This window comes from Scyliorhinus torazame, chromosome 12, assembly GCF_047496885.1.
Source record: "Scyliorhinus torazame isolate Kashiwa2021f chromosome 12, sScyTor2.1, whole genome shotgun sequence".
Taxonomy (NCBI): Eukaryota; Metazoa; Chordata; class Chondrichthyes; order Carcharhiniformes; family Scyliorhinidae; genus Scyliorhinus; species Scyliorhinus torazame.
In genome coordinates, this window is record NC_092718.1 from 38,349,040 (window position 1) to 38,365,448 (window position 16,409).

The 16,409-nt window shown below is 44.2% G+C and overlaps 1 protein-coding gene and 1 pseudogene across 2 annotated transcripts in view; both read right to left on the reverse strand.

The window, feature by feature from the left end:
- Positions 1-16,409, reverse strand: part of rnf111 (ring finger protein 111) — a 195,989-nt gene that overhangs the window by 11,369 nt on the left and 168,211 nt on the right. For both annotated transcript variants that reach the window (XM_072470709.1, XM_072470708.1), the window contains exons 7-10: positions 14,203-14,449; positions 9,737-10,061; positions 7,763-7,888; positions 6,905-7,037 (exon numbers count right to left, since the gene is read on the reverse strand). In XM_072470709.1, the coding sequence (XP_072326810.1) occupies positions 6,905-7,037; positions 7,763-7,888; positions 9,737-10,061; positions 14,203-14,449 (831 nt within the window). The remainder of the gene's footprint in view (positions 1-6,904; positions 7,038-7,762; positions 7,889-9,736; positions 10,062-14,202; positions 14,450-16,409) is intronic.
- Positions 2,131-2,614, reverse strand: LOC140387515 (glutaredoxin-related protein 5, mitochondrial pseudogene; annotated as a pseudogene).

Here is a 16,409-nt window from a genome sequence, read left to right on the forward strand (position 1 = left end):
TCCAGGTCACTCACCATCCTGACTTGCAAACATAATTTCCATTTCTTCAGTGTAGCTCGGTCAAAATTCTGGAACCCCTTCCTTAACAGCACTGTGGGTGTACCTACATCTCCGGGATTGCAGCGGTTCAAAAAGACAGCTCACCACTGCATTCTTGAGGGCAACTAGGGATGGGCAATAAATGCTGGCCTAGCCAGCGATGCCCACATCCCGTAAGTGAACAAAGAAAAAAGTAAATGCAATTTGTTGTAATTTTGATGCCAATAAAGAAAGCAAAATTACTCCACGGACTTGTCAATCATAGATTATCATAGAATTTACAGTGCAGAACGAGGCCATTCGGCCCATCGAGTCCGCACCAGCTCTTGGAAAGAGCACCCTCAGGGTGGAGATGGCAGCAGAGTTATGTCTTGCAGCAATTTTAAATTGTTCATTCATTTGGGAATCCAGATCAACCTGGAAGCGCCCAATTGGCATGTCCAAGCAACTGTTACCAGCTAACTGATTGGAACGATTCTAAGGAAAGCAGAAACTGGAAATGAAGGTTTTATATGCAAAAGGAAACACTCCGTCGAATGGATGATTTTTCCTGATTTTTGTTCTTAAATGTATTTTTTTCCAAACTAAGAGAAAAAGTTGCAACACAACAACAATTTGGGAAACAAGCTTCCCAACAAACAATTGTACAATTTTCCCCCTTTTCACCCTCCCTCCACGCGACACGGTCACGAACATCCCCCCACTTTGCCCCGAAACCCTCCGTTGAGCCCCATAACTCTTATTTGATCTTTTCCAGTGGAAGAAAGTCATATAAGTCACCCAGCCAGGCCGCTACCTCCTGTTGTGTTGCTGACCGCCACTCCAAAAAAATTCATCGCCGGGCAATCAGAGGCAAAGGCCACAACACTGACCTTCCAGCCCTCCATCAGTTCCGGCTTCTCCGAAACCCCGAATATTGTCACTTGTACCCTCCCTGCCAAAGTCAATTGCAGCGTGCCGCACCTCTTGAGATCCTCTCTAGCCTCTTCCACCAGCTTTGTAAAATTCCACTTGTGAAGCATTGCCCATCCCCTTGCTACCTGAATCCCTAGGTATCTCAACCTGTCTCTGGCCACAAAGAACAAAGAAAAGACCTTAAGGACAGCACGGTAGCACAGTTGATTCACAGTTCCAGGGTCCCAGGTTCGATTCCCGACGTGGGTCACTGTCTGTGCGGAGTCTGCACGTTCTCCCTGTGTCTGCGTGGATTTCCTCCGGGTGCTCAGATTTCCTTCCACAGTCCAAAGATGAGCAGGTTAGGTGGATTGGCCATACTTAATTGCCCATAGGTTAGATTGGGTTACGGGGATGTGTGGGCTTAAGTGGGATGCTCTTTCCAAGAGCCGGTGCAGACTCAATGGGCCATTTGAAATGAAATGAAATGAAATGAAAATCGCTTATTGTCACAAGTAGGCTTCAAATGAAGTTACTGTGAAAAGCCCCTAGTCGCCACATTTCGGCGCCTGTTCGGGGAGGCTGGTACGGGAATTGAACCCGCGCAGCTGGCATGCCTTGGTCTGCCTTAAAAGCCAGCGATTTAGCCCAGTGTGCTAAACCAGTCCCTCCTTTTGCACTGTAAATTCTATGAAAGGGACCGTCCACTGTAAATTGGCTCGCCGGCCCAACTCATTCACCGGGAACTCTTTGCTTTTCCCTACATTCAACCTATACCCAGAGAACGCCCCAAACCTCCCCAGCAGGCCCATGACCCTCTCCATGCTCTCCAGCGGGTCCAAAACATACAACACCCGATGCTCCATTCGTCCCCTCATTTAAAAAAAAAGAATAATCACAATTGATTTTGTTCATTCATAAAAACCCAAGGCATTGAAAATCACTGTTGTAACATCTGCTGTTTAATCTGCTTCACCATTTTATGTTGTCCATGAGGGCGAGAACTGTCGGGTCCAACAAGCTGAAGGAGCCAGTATCATTAGTGTATTAACACCAGCCACGCAATTGAGCTCCTAATCCATTTTCCCTTTGCCAAGATCCCTAATGACACAGTAATACTTAATATAAAACCAGCAACGCCATCTACACGAGATGCCAGTCAGGACGGGGTCCACTTGATTCTGGAGGCTCATTATTCTACTTTTTGTCCTCTTTCTCCGTATCTAAGAGTGCTGAGAGGATGCCAAGTTTCTTCAGCTCCTCGATGAGTCCCCGTTCTGAAGCATCTGTAGTAGAATGTCGCATCCGCCCACAAATTCCCCATCAAAGTAGATCTGAGGGATCGTCGGCCAGTTGGAATAGTTTTTAATCCCTTGCCAGATCTCCTGGTCCTCCAGTGCATTATAGGCTCGGTAGATGTCCACCCCATGCATCCTCAGGATCTGCACCACCATGTTGCTGAATCCACACATGGTCTGGGCAGGGTTGCCCTTGATGAAAACCACCACCTTGTCCTTCCTCACCAGGCCCTCCAGCCGCCGGCGGGTGGTGCCGCCGGCTCCCCGGCCCCGCCGTCCGAGCCTTCTCCTCCCACCGCGCCCTCACTCACACTCCACCTGGGGGCCGGGCCCAGCACCCGGTGCGCCGCCGCCCGGCACGATATCCGCAGCAGCGAGAACATGGCGACGGCGGAGCAGAGAGGCTCTCTGTCCGTACGGGGTGGGGCGGGCCCCTTTGTCCCCTCATAATCCTGCCCCCCTAAGAGCCATTGCCAGAGGCTCTACAGCCAGCGCAAACAGCAGCGGTGACAGCATGCACCCGAGTTGTTCTCCTGTGTAATTTGAAGTTCCGTGAACCCATGTTATTAGTCCACACACGCCCTCGGTGCCACATAAAACAGGCACACTCATGCAACAAACTTCGGCCCAAACCCAAACCTTCCCAGTACCTCAAACAGGTACCGGCACCCCACCCGGTCAAATGCCTTCTCCACGTCCTTGTACACCACTACAACCGGTATCTGGGCTCCCAACGGGGTCATAATTTAACAGCCTCCTTATATTTCTAGAGAACAGCCTGCCCTTTACGAAGTTTGTTTGGTCCTCCACAACCACCCCGGGACAAAATCTTCCATCCTTCCCACCACTAACTTAGCCCGCACTTTCACATCTGTATTTAACAGCGATATGGGCCTATATGACCCACATTCCAATGGGTCCTTCCCCTTTTTTGGTATTAACGGGATTGTTGCCTGCACCACTGTTTCTGGCCGCTCCCCCTTCTCCAACGCCTCATTAAACCCTCCCCCACCCAAGAGATCCGGCGCCGGGTCCGTTGCGAACTCCTTATAAAATTCCACCGGTTAGCCATCAGACCCTGGAGATTTCCGACTTCATATCCCTTATACTGTCCAACACCTCCTTCAGGTCTGGAGGCTCCTCCAGAGACAGCCTCTTCTCTTCCTCCAGCAGTGGAAACTCCAGTTGATCTAACAACTGTCCCATGTCCCCCTCTTCACTCTCTGGTTCCACCCTGTACAACTCCTTATAACAAACCTGAAATGCCTCATTTATCTTCCCCGGCTCTGACACCACATTCCCCCGCCCCAGTACGTATGTTCAATATTTCCCTGGACACAGCCTGCCTCCATTCGCTAGCATTCGACTCACCTTCTCCCAGTATTCGTCCTGCACCCCTCTTGCCCCATGCAGCTGTCCTACTGCACCCCCGTTGTCAGCCTATCAAATTGCCCCTGTAATTGTTTCCTCCTCGCCATTCCCTCAGTGGTGGGCATCCTCAAGTGCTCCCTATCTACTTCAGTCACTATCTTGTTCATGAGCTGTTCATGTTCCTCCCTCCTTTCCCTATCCACATGTGCCTTTAACGAGATACCGCTCCGCTCACACCACTGCTTTTAGTGCTTCCCAAAAAGGTGGCCGCTGACATCTCCCCGTTTTGTTTCAATTCTACATAATCTTTAATCACAGCTCGCACTTCGTCACAAAACCCTCTATCTGCCAACAACCCCGAATCGAGACTCCGCCCCTGTCCCGATCTAAGCCGAGTCTCCAACCAATGGGGGCGCATGGTCCAAGATTACTATCCCCGCGTATTCTGCCCCTCCACACAAACCAAAATCTCCCAGCTCATCACAAAGAAGTCAATTCTGGAATACACCCTGCAAACATGCAAAAAAAGGAATACTCCCTTTCCCTGGGTTTTTGAAGTGACACAGATCCACCATACCGATCTTTTCCATAAACCTATCCAATTCCTTTGCCATTCGTATCCTACCCATTGACATGGGGCTCAACCTATCCATCTTCGGCTCTAGGACACTTAAAATCTCATCCCATAATCAACTGGTGAGTGGCCAAGTCCGGGGTTGCAACCTACATCATCCCAATTCAGTGCATACACATTCACAACACCACCGGCGGCCCTTCTAATACCCCACTCACGATCACATATCTCCACCCGGGTTCCTCACTTCCTTCGCGCTCACAAACCCCGTTTTCTTACTCTTCAAAATTGCCACTCCCCGCGACTTTGAATCAAACCCCGAGTGGAAAACCTGACCCACCCACTGCTTCCTTAGCCTAACCTGGTCCTTCACACGGAGGTGCGTCTCCTGCAGAAAGACCACCTCCGCTCTCAAGCTCTCAAGGTGCGCAAAAACCCGTGATCTTTTAACCGGCCCATTCAGCCCTCGCATATTCCATGTTATCAGCCTTACCCGAGGCAGACACCTCCATTCACCTCTACCATCCATCATTCTCCCCTTTTGGCTTCAGCTTCGTTAATTTCAACCTGTACCTGGTCAATCAAGATGGCCCCCTTCTCCCCCCTCGCCTTGCCGCGTCACCCTCCCTATTCCTCCCCCCTCCCCCCCATGGCCACCTCTCTGGGCCTTCTTCCCCATCTCACCCGTTCACCAGCATTACTTGCTAGCGTGGCAGCCTCTGCCCAAAGACTTCTCCACTGACCCCCCCCGCCTCAGCAAAGACTTCTCCACTGACCTCCCCCCCCCCCCCCCCCTCCCTCCCATCTCTGCTCGGTGTGAAGGCACCTCCATGCTGACCTTACCTTCTCTCCCACCCAAACAAAGACTCACCATCTTGAATCAAAGGTCACCTTCCCCAGGAGCAAACAATCAGGAAAATAAAAACAGCCCCAGGCAGGAGGTATAAACTTTTCACCCCGTTACACTTTTCAACCCAACAGTAAATAAAACACCAGAGAAAACCTGCTCCATTTCAGAGGAAAAAAGAAAACCTCCCACTCCCTACCCCCACTCTACCCATATTCCCAAGTATTTCAAAGTGCCAGCACCTCAGTCTCCCAGAATTGTTCAATTCAGTTCTCCCCCAGCTTATGCTCCTTGATGAAGTCATCGGCCGCTTCTGAGATCTCAAAATAGTATTCCCGGCCTTTATATGTCACCCATAGTTTCGCCAGGCAGAGTACCCCAAACCTGATCTGCCGTCAATATAGCACCGCCTTGGCTTTGTTGAACCCTGCACACCGTTTCATCAGCTCGGCTCCAAAGCCCTGATATATTTGGACCTTGTTCCCCTCCCATTCACAGTTGCGTTTCTCCATGGCCCACTGCAAAATCTTCTCTTTCTCCACCATGGAGACTTACTATGACGGCTCGCGGTGGCTCCCCTGCTCTAGGCTTCTGCCTCAGAGACCTGTGCACTCTGTCCACTTCAGGGGTCTTACCCAGCATCCCCTCCACCACATCCTCGAAACGTATCTTCTGGCACTCGTACCTTCCACTCCTTCAGACAGGCCCACTATCTGCAGATTCTGCCTTCTCGAATGGTTTTCCTGCTTCTCCACCTTTATCTCAACTTCTTGCAAAGGTCTCCTAAGAGCCCCACCTTCGCCTCCAATGCCCCCACTTGATCGCTGTAATCCAACATCACCTTCTCAATCTCTCGGATCTGAGACCCCTGCGCCTCCAAACATCTCTCCATCGAGTCTTCAGGGGTGCCATAGCCCCTTCGATGGTCTTGGAGAGATCCTCCTGCATCTCCTTTCTCTGCTGATGGAACTCTTTCTTGATGAAGGCTACCAACTGTTCCATTTGGGGATTTCCGACTTGCACAAGCCCTTCCTCCTCAGCCATCCTTCCACTGCCTGCTATGCCACGGGTCCCTTCCAACTCCTTGGCCAGGTCTTTCACCTTTGGTAACCAGCGGATGTACCGCTCCCGGGAGTTTGCGGGGGGGGGGAAGAGAGAGAGAGAGAGAGAGAGAGAGAGAGAGAGAGAAAAGAGATGATGAATCTTCCTCTGATCTTCAACTACACCTTTCTGTCGAAGTTGCTCCCAATTTCAGGTAAAATTAGCTCTTTTCTATGCCTTCCAGCAGGAGCTGCCCTGTGTCCGATCACTCACACATGGCCGCCACCGGAAGTCCAATTTTTCCTGATATATCGAAGATAGGTTAATTCTTCAAAACATCTTGGTACAAATGGTGGAAAATTTTCACTTGAAAGCACCCTGAAGTTTACTAATCTTTCAAAGCTAGTACAGCTTTAATTTTGACTGTTGTCTACTAATATACTTTACAGCTGCTTTTCAGCACAGAAGCCTGCATTGAAAGCAGTAGTGCACAATACCTGCTCCTCCTCCCCCAATCCCCTTCTTAAATTAAAAAGAGGCGAGTAATCATAGCAAGGACACCCATAGCACAAGCCTGTCCATTTTTGACAACAGCATTTATAAATAATTTACAAAGCAACCTACATACATAAAATATGTACAAAGCTAGTCTTGGGACATTAGAGACTAGGCCTACTATACCATATTCTATCATTCAGGTGGATTTAAGCCCATTTCTATGGCCTTTTAAATATCCCTATGTTGAAGGAGTGACCATTTGAAAAAGGCAATCGTCATAAACATGACCCTGATCAAAGTTTTGCAAATTAATTGTGAAATATCATCTATTGTTTTGCTCACCATAAACGGTAATGCTCCAATTGGGAAATGGTGAAGTCGGGGCGGTGGGGGTGGGTGGTAATGAGCCAGGTGAGGGGGAAGGTGACTTGGTGGAAACGGTGCTGTAGTCACCCCTGGATCAATACCCAGATCCCTGCAACAGTTAAAGAAGAGTTTAATTCTTTACTCAACAATATTAAAGCTGTACTACTATATTTAGTTCATTATTCATAGCTACAAAGTGTTACATATTATTTCGAAAAAGCAATTAATAACCAACAGAAAAAACCCATACAAAGAGGAAAATCACCTCTCCAGGATCACTAGTCCAATTTTTGTGCAAACTCCACAATATATAGCCTTGTACAAGGCTAATAAATCAAAATGACATGCAGAACAAATTATTTTCTGTTAAAGTGACCAATAAGTAATTTATAACATTGCTTTGACCATGAAATATTTTCACATTCATTAAAGTCCAAAATTAATTTCTGCTGGACAATAAAATTTAAAAGGGTTTTCAATGTTGCTGTGCATCAGATGCCACAACCAATAGAGGAGATATTCATAATACAAGTGGAAAAGGTTGACATTACACAAAAGGCTGTTGGCATTTGAAAACCCAGATTAACATCCCTTTCTGCAGCTATGCAGAAGATGTTCAGTGAATTCAATCACATTATTTACCAATTTCTAAACCCACTCAAAGGTTTACGAGCACCACTGAGAAGATGTTTCTCCAAGTTTAAAAAAAACCCCTAAACCACACCTTTCCATAGAAATCTAATATTAGGCTCTGCTACGGCATGGCTGCTTAGAAACTAGAGCACAGAATTACAGGTTACAGGCACATATTAAACAGGGAAGCTCACTACTAACCAGGCTGGCCTCTCCGGTGGTTGTCGAGGATGTGATGACATTGTTTGAGGAACATGAATATGATGTCCGTGGCCATAGTTTGGATGCATACGATGTGGATGTGGCGGTGGTCGCTCATGTGCTCGACTGGAAAAGAATACAACAGAAAAGTTAATGCACCCAAAATTATACAGTGATAATGCTAATTATACATTTCTTCAACAATGCCAGAAAATGAAGAGGCTATAAACTTCAAAATTAGGACTGCGTCACGCAGCTGCAGGATTAAACAGGATACATAATTATTTTAGGTTATTAATCAAAATCAACACCATGGCAAATTTAAATTCTTTTTGCCAACACCACAATCATGCTGGTCAAAATTGCAGTTCTTTGTTTGCAGCATTGGGGTCATGGGCTTGAAATCAAAGACAACATTCAGTCTCTGCATTCGATCGCATTTAACAGGAGAGGGAGTTGCTTTCACACATTTACGCCGTGCATGTAAGATTCCAGCCATTTTGTAAAGAAAAAGTATAACGATGGAATGCTTACTAACGTAAAAGCTTTTCAATGCATCTTTATTAAACTAACCAATTTCTACCCATGGTAAAAGAAGACTTTTAAAAAATATCTCTGGAAATTTTACCTTCAATTTTAAACGTCAATAAAATAATCACTTGTCAGGTCTTAAGCTGGATATCAAAACACTATTGCTGAGATTTAGGGTAGGATTTTCCTGGTCCTGGGATGGTGTGCTGGTGTGTGGTGAAGGAAGAACCATGAAACGTCCCAACACTGGGCTGATATTTATGGGCATTATCGAGGTTGATTCTTTGGCCAGCAGCAGAGCGGCTCCCACCCTGCCAGATACCAGCTTCATGTAGCACAAGGTTCCATGGCCCAATGGGTCGCCTGGAGTGGCCTGTCTGCTTGGCCCCTCTTAATTTAAATTTTAAAAAACCTCATCTCTCGGAGGACGCCTCCATGTTGAGATACCCTCTCGATTTCCAGCCTAGCTCAACAGTGCCCACCTCTCTAGTGACTGGGCCAACGATATCGGGAGCCTGTCCACTACCTTTATTTGGAGGGCAAGCATTTGGATTGCTGAGCCGGTCACCCCATTTTGTCCTGATCAGAGAGTCCGGAAGCCTGTGGTAAACTCCTCCTCCTTATCCTCACCAGCAAAGGTTTGGTGGGATTGGCTTTTCCATTTGTCCATAATACAGTCAACACCGAGCCTGGTGAATTTTCTATGAGCAGGCTAATTGACAAGTTTAGCAGGCTTCCTGGGGTATTGGCCATGCTTCAAGCTTGTCACGGAGATGGGGGAGGCCATGAAGTGTCTGGGAGTCAGATGCTCACAGCAGCACATGGTGCAGTCAGCCTCACAGAATTACATGCTGCCGTGAAAGGTCTTCAATGATTTTCCTTCTATCAGTGTAAGTGACTTTTGTGGTCAGCTAAATTGCTCTGCATGATATTCTGCATTACTTTACTCCTACTGTCTACAGATAAATCCTAATGTCCAGTGAATATTGGCAGCAATGATGGACACAAAACATCATACCAACAACTAATCTGGAATGTTTCAAAATTTGATGGTTTAGAATTTTAACTGGGGGGAAATCTCCTGTAGGATATTTAAACACAGGTTCTTCAGGGGTATGATAGAAAATGCCCAATTTCTTCATACCTGCTGTCAAGTATCTATGTTTTGAATTAGTGAGTCTCAAAAGTAACACATGGTGTGAAACTGTGGAGAACAAAAGGACACAGAAAAACATTGGAAGACACAAACCAGGAGACCATGCAGGTGGCCAACATCTACTGCATAGATTTTGATTATAAAAAGGTAATCCGTATGAAACGAAGATCCAACTTTTAATTTTCCAAAGATATGGGAATTTATAAATCCCTGGTACCTAACACAACCATCCAAATATACAAAAAGGTTTGATACCACAGCAGAGCCATGAAGAACAGCTGGCTTACGTTGGGTGTTGCATCATTCTTCTTCGCTGTGCCTCCATTCTCTGAAGCATTTCGTGGTGATGCAGTCTCTGAGAGGAAGGTGGAGGAGCAGGGATGTGGTGAGGCATCGGTGCTGCTGTTGCAGGAAGATGATGCGGAGGGGGTGGAGGTGCTGGTGGTACAGTGTGAGTTGAAGGATGAGGGGGAATCGGTGGGTGGAAAGGGTGCACTGGATGGGGAATAGCATATTCTGGCTGTGGAGGCGGTTGTGGTGGAGGGGGAGGATTTCCATGCGCATGCGGGCATGTGGTAGCCTGATGGTGCAGTGGTCGTGGCAATGGCGCATCTGGAAGGAAACAGAAAATAAAATCAAAATTAGCAGCCAACCTGAAATAGATTCCTTTGAAAAATGTGGACTGTCAAAATTTCATAGGGAAATAGAAATGATTCCTAATGTGTGCAAACTAAATGTAAAAAAATTATTTTGATCTCTTTTTGTTCATTGTCCCTCCTCTTAAAGAGGTTTGCACCACGGATGCTTGCAATTCTCTGGCATATTACAAGTCATTTGGCTATTTATCATGTATTAGCCTTCAAAATTAGTGTTTGCAAACTATTCAACCATGGAATGCATCATAGCGAATCAGATTTACACATGCTGGTGAATGCAACTCCTCCTATTTTAAACCAATGCCAGTTTCTAACACCAAGACCAGGATTTTTTGGTCACTTCGGATGGGTGAGAGAGAAAAATATTACAAGGCAGCTAAAGACCCATGTAAAAGCAGGAGGAGGTGGAACCCCCCCTCCCTCCCGCAGTGGCAGGCTGTGTTTCCCCACTGTTCAATGGTGAAGAGCTAATTGTAATACATTTGAGAATTATTAGCGGGTTCATACACCGGAATCATGCCCCCACATCAAAGAAAGACTGGTAATTAATGTTACACAAGGGATGATATTGTCATCTAGGTTCATGTCCACTAGACACTTGAATGAGGTTGCCTAAAGATATTTGGTATGGGATTCTTCTAGCTGGAGTTGAATCCAAGTCTCAGAGGTGTAAGTCCAATGTCTAAGTCAATTCGTCACTTAACCAGAGCTCCATATGCATGCGCAAACATTCTAGATCACTAGACAGAAGTTAAAAGCAGAAACTGCAGGGACAGTAAAGCTAATTATAGTCCCAACAGATCTTACTTAAATCAGCAACTTCATTATTAAGCTTTAATTTATCTGCAATTAGTGCAAGATGAGGGCTCCACATAGCTCATTAAACTAAAAGTTCCAGTTTCAAACATAGCAACTAGGACCTTTATCACTAAATAGAAACAATCTAAAACTGAAGATTTTGTGCATCTATTTTTGCACTAATAATAGTAACGTCATTTGATACTGCCTCGTGGCAAAGGGATTTTGATTAGGCACAGAATGCCTCATCTATGCAATAGCACAGTGGAGAGATTCTAAGCAGAAAAAAGTGCTTCCCCTCGCAAGTAAAGAAAATACTCAAAAACAAGCCAATTAGCAAAGGATTTGTAAAACCTTGGCAACATCAAGTGCAACTCTTAAAAGACAGCAAAAGCAAAGAATCACGATAGGTCTGTAACCAGATTAACCATCATCATGTTGTTCACAATCACCATTTCCCAAGAAACCCCAGTCATTGAAAAAGATCTGAAGCAATGGAAGAGCAAACAAAAGTCCTTAGGGTTTGCCTCTCAAACTAGCTTATTCCCTGAACACCAGACTAAGCTAAACGATTATTCAGATTCAAGTAGCTTAAAATTGATTGAAGTTCAACAGAAAAATTAATTCAGTTGACTTTTGTAAAGTATCTGTACCAACAAATTTAGGAATCACAGCAAATTTAGACATTTATCATCTCGATACTGAGTTTTGAGGAAAAATCAGAAAAATCCTTTGCGGCAATATAACCAGAAAATGAAGGTTGGGTGGGATGAAAAAGCATTTATGATTTTGTTCACATTTTCCTTATGAAACCTTGGTTCTTCACTTTTGCTGCCTCTCAAGAGTATCACTTGATGCCTGCAGAATAGGTTTTTTTTGTGTGCCTTTTCTTCGTTTAGTAAGGAGAAGCACTTTTTCCTCCACAACAGTACAGCAAAGATTGGGAGCTCTGCACTTTGGATGTTGTGAACAAAACCCCTTTGCCACGACACATTGTAGCACTGAAATAGCAACATTATTTAACAATGTGGGAGTAAAATCAGCACGGTTTCAGATTGTTTCTATTTTGGGCACTTGTGGGCAATTTTTGATTAAAAAGTAAAATTTCCCAATAATTTTCTCTCCACTGTGGCTGAAGTTTACATATAGCCCCAATGGTGCTGATCATTTTCTGGTCTATGGTCAAGACTTAAAACATGTAAACCTAGATAAAACCAGACAGTGATTAACATCTGGCTGCTTACACCTGGGACATCACACCGTAACCCATTCATCATAAATTACAAGAGAGGGTGGCACACTGGTTAGCACTGCCGCCTCATGGCGTCGAGGACACGGGTTCTATCCTGGCCCCGAGTCACCCTCCGTGTGGAGTTTGCACATTCTCCCGCCTGCGTGGGTCTCAACCCCACAACCCAAAAGATGTGCAGGATTGGCCATTCTAAATTGCCCCTCAATTGGAAAAATTAACAAAAAACGTTTTTAGAAATTACAAGAGAGCTATATTAATGATTGTCATACCAGGAGTAAAGAAAGCATCACAGTATGTCAATCATGGATCTTTTCAATTCATGATTTTTGAAAACAACAAAATCTTTTGTGGCTGGCATGGAGCATTGAGATTGCACCTTCATGAAGCATTGCCCTTGTAGCTCTTTGGCTAAGTGGGAATTTATAATGAAGGATCTGAACTTTCAGACAAAAAACATATCCCACTTTAACACTTAGCTCTTGTAAGGCAGGTTACGGTGGTGACAAACATCCACTCAAATAATTTTGAATAAGGCAATATATTTTTTAAAATCTAAAAGGTGATGGACGTGCTATCGGCATGTGAGAGTACCTTTAAGAAATGGGTGTTTATAAATGAGTGTGTATATAAGTATCTGTAGTGAGAGTAACTTTTAAGAAATGTTGGAATGCTCATATTACTGCAGTGATGTCAGAGTGTGGGTGGAGCTGAGCTCTGGCTCTGTTTTTTTTAAGTTTTACTTTGAGAAAAGCTTGGGTGTGTCTGTGTTTTTTTGGTTTCGTTTTCAGTGTTGGAGCTGAAGCCAGACAAAGCAGGTGTACTGTTGTTCTCTCTGCCATGAAAAGATTATCTCTTGATCATTTGGAGAATTCAGAATTATAAATGTTTTCAGTCGTGAATGTAAACCTGATGTGCTTCTGTTAAAAGGTGTTTCTTTTGTCTTCTGGATGTTGTTTGGGAAGTTATTAAGGATTACTTAGTGTTGTATTCTTTGGGGGTTGTATTTGAATTGATGGTTGCTAAGATGTTCACTGTATGTTTTAAAAAGGTTAACTTGAGTTCATAGAATAAACATGGTTTTGCTTTAAAAAATACTTTTCCATTTCTGCTGTGCCACACCTGTAGAGTGGGCTGTGTGCTCCCATACCACAATCTATTAAAGGTTGTGCGTCAGGTGAACTCCATGATACATTTCAGGGTTCTCTGGCCCATAACAGTATATTATTGGAATTTATTGAACAACTGCAGGTATATACAATACTGTATCAGACTTTGTAATGCAGACACTGTAAACATAATGTGGAGATGCCGGCGTTGGACTGAGGAAGGAGCAGCGCTCCGAAAGCTAGTGTTTGAAACAAACATGTTGGACTTTAACCTAGTGTTGTAAGACTTCTTACTGTAAACACAGGAATTCAATTAAAAACCTGGAGGATAGTTTCCATTTTTGGGTGTCGTGCAAAGCAACTGCTAAGAAGTATGCAATTGAGAGGCAGATTGACTTTGCATCTTATTTTCCTTCACAGCACAACTTAACTCACTGTGTAACAAGTTGCTGAGATGGGGGGGAAAAAAATCAATAATAGGGGGTATTTAACCAAATGTAAATACTGTATTAAAAAATATCCAAAACATTCCGAGGGCGGCACGATGGCTCAGTGGTTAGCACTGCTTCCTCACGGCGCCAAGGATCCGGGTTCGATCCCGGCCCATTGTCCGTGTGGAGTTTGCACATTCTCCCTGTGTTTGCATGGGTCTTACCCCACAATCCAAAGATGTGCAAGGTCGGTGGATAAACCACCCTAAATTGCCCCTTAATTGGATAAAAAGAATTGGGCACTCTAAATTAAATAAAAATATCTTAAACATTCGAAACATCAGCTTCAGGAAAGATAAAATAAATTATTCACATTTAAACCATTATCCATAAATGTGGAAAGTTATCATTTTTTTTTGACCGAACATTAGGTGGAAATGCCAGGTGGCAACTTAAAAGTGGCGGTTATTATCACAAACTGCAAGATGGTATCTGAAAACTAAGGCTTACAGGTAGGGTGCATATAATGTCGGCAGGAAGCCAGTGGCGGCTGTGGTTGACCTTGCGCCTGTCCTACCATCCCAGAACTATATCCCTCGACAGCTACCGGTTGGCTTGTACCAGCAGTAGCTTGAGCTCCATAGACTGCAGCACGCGAGGAAGATCCAGGACAGCAGGGATCAAATGCAGAAGTACCATGGAAACTCCCACTTCCATGGCTTCGGACACCGCCACTGCTTAAATCAACAGGCAGCGTCTGTTCAAAACAAAAAGTAACAAAATTAATATGCAGATCTTTGCAGGTGCATCAAATTATAGAACATAATTTCATTGGTTATTCATATTCACTTTCAATCATTCATGATTTAGAATTTCTACCAAGTATAATTTGAGGTAGCAAAAATTGATTATGCCCTGCTTTCCAAATTCAAAGTGAAAATAAAAGAGGTTAACAGACAGTCAATTAAAAATCAAACAATCTTGGATTTGCGAAAGCTACTCGCACGTGCATTAAATATTCCAATTGCACAAAAGACAAAGCAGTGTGTAAATAGGAGCATAAACTGTACAGCAAACTAAATTCATACTTTTCAAAAGCAAGTAAAAAGACATAGCAGAATGCTTTTAGCTGCTGAATAATCATTATTGCAGAATACAATGTCAACTTTTATTTACCTTTTCTCTCAAATGCATTTTAAATTTGTCAAACACTACTTATCTATCTGCAGGTCCAGGATGGTTATCCTTAATCAACTCACATTAGGCCGAGTATTCATTTTCTTCCATATTATGGTTTGTTAAAGCTTAGCTGCTACCATTCCCAAGTAGATTGGTCATCACCAACTAATTACTTACTTAACTTGGATCTGGAAATTTCCTTGTTAGTTTTTTTTCGCTACCCACCAATTTATCTTTATATCATCTCAATCTTTTTTAATTCCTTTTGCTTCCCCTGTACATTTTCTCTACTCCACTCTATTTTCTTTTGTGTTAATGACCTGAGCTTTGCCACATGTCTCCAAGTCACATTTTAAATGTTTTTTATTCTTCCAACCAACTTTAGCCTTTGCTGCACCAACTTCACTTCTTATTGGAAATTGTGTGGGAACACGGTTGTGTGTGTGTGCGCGTGCGTGCGTGTGTGTGTGGGGGGGGGAGAGACGACACATGACGGTAGCACAGTGGTTAGCACAGTTGCTTCACAGCTCCAGGGTCCCAGGTTCAATTCCTAGCTTGGGTCACTGTCTGAGCGGAGTCTGCACTTTCTTCCCGTGTCTGCCTGGGTTTCCTCTGGGTCCTCCGGTTTCCTCCCACTGTCCAAAGATGTGCAGGTTAGGTGGATTGGCCATGCTAAATTCACCTTTGTGTCAAAAAAAAGATTGGGAGGGGTTACTGGGATAGGGTGGAGGTGTGGGCTTAGGTAGGGTGCTCTTTCCAAGGGCCGATGCAGACTCGATGGGCCAAATGACCTTCTTCTGCACTGTAAATTGTAAGAAATTCTAAGAACATTTCCACTGAAAAAACTCCCATTAGACTTTTCTTCTGTCTGATGGGTTATATTATAAAGTTCACATTTGCTGTGTGCAGCTGTTAGAAATGTATTGTATCAGTCAACCTAAACCTATTGAAATTTAAATTGCAAAACCATATCCTAAGCCTTTGCTTCTCAAAATAGTGGATTTCTTCTAGGTTCCTTCTGTCTTTTCCTGGAAGTTTTTTTTAGGTAATGAGTGGCAGGGAACGTAGAGGTGAATTCAGTTAATCCTCAACTATTGCTGGGTCAGTGTGGGAAAATATTGAATCTTCAGAGTGACTTTTAAAGCTGAGCCACAAATGTGACGATGTAACAATGTAAGCGCGGCCGCCCGTAAGTTAGATACAAGTATAAATGCCTGGTATAAAATACAAAGATGGCACGCCAATCAGGAGTCACAACTCAGGATTACCATGCCAAAAATGTTACCAAAAATGTGCATGTTTAAGAGCACTTGACCTTCAGTGCGTCTGTGTTTTTTTTCTGATTCTCTGTGTTCCTTCTGCTTTTTAAAATCTGAATGTGTACCAACTACGTTTTGCAAGAAACTCAATCTAAACTACCACCAGACTTCAATTCATATTAGAAAATAAGAAATCCTACAGTCAGCTTTGGCCTTGAAGGTTTTGTTTTTCTGGGTGATCAGTGTGCTGTTATAAATCCTGGTTTGGTTTGGTGGTCC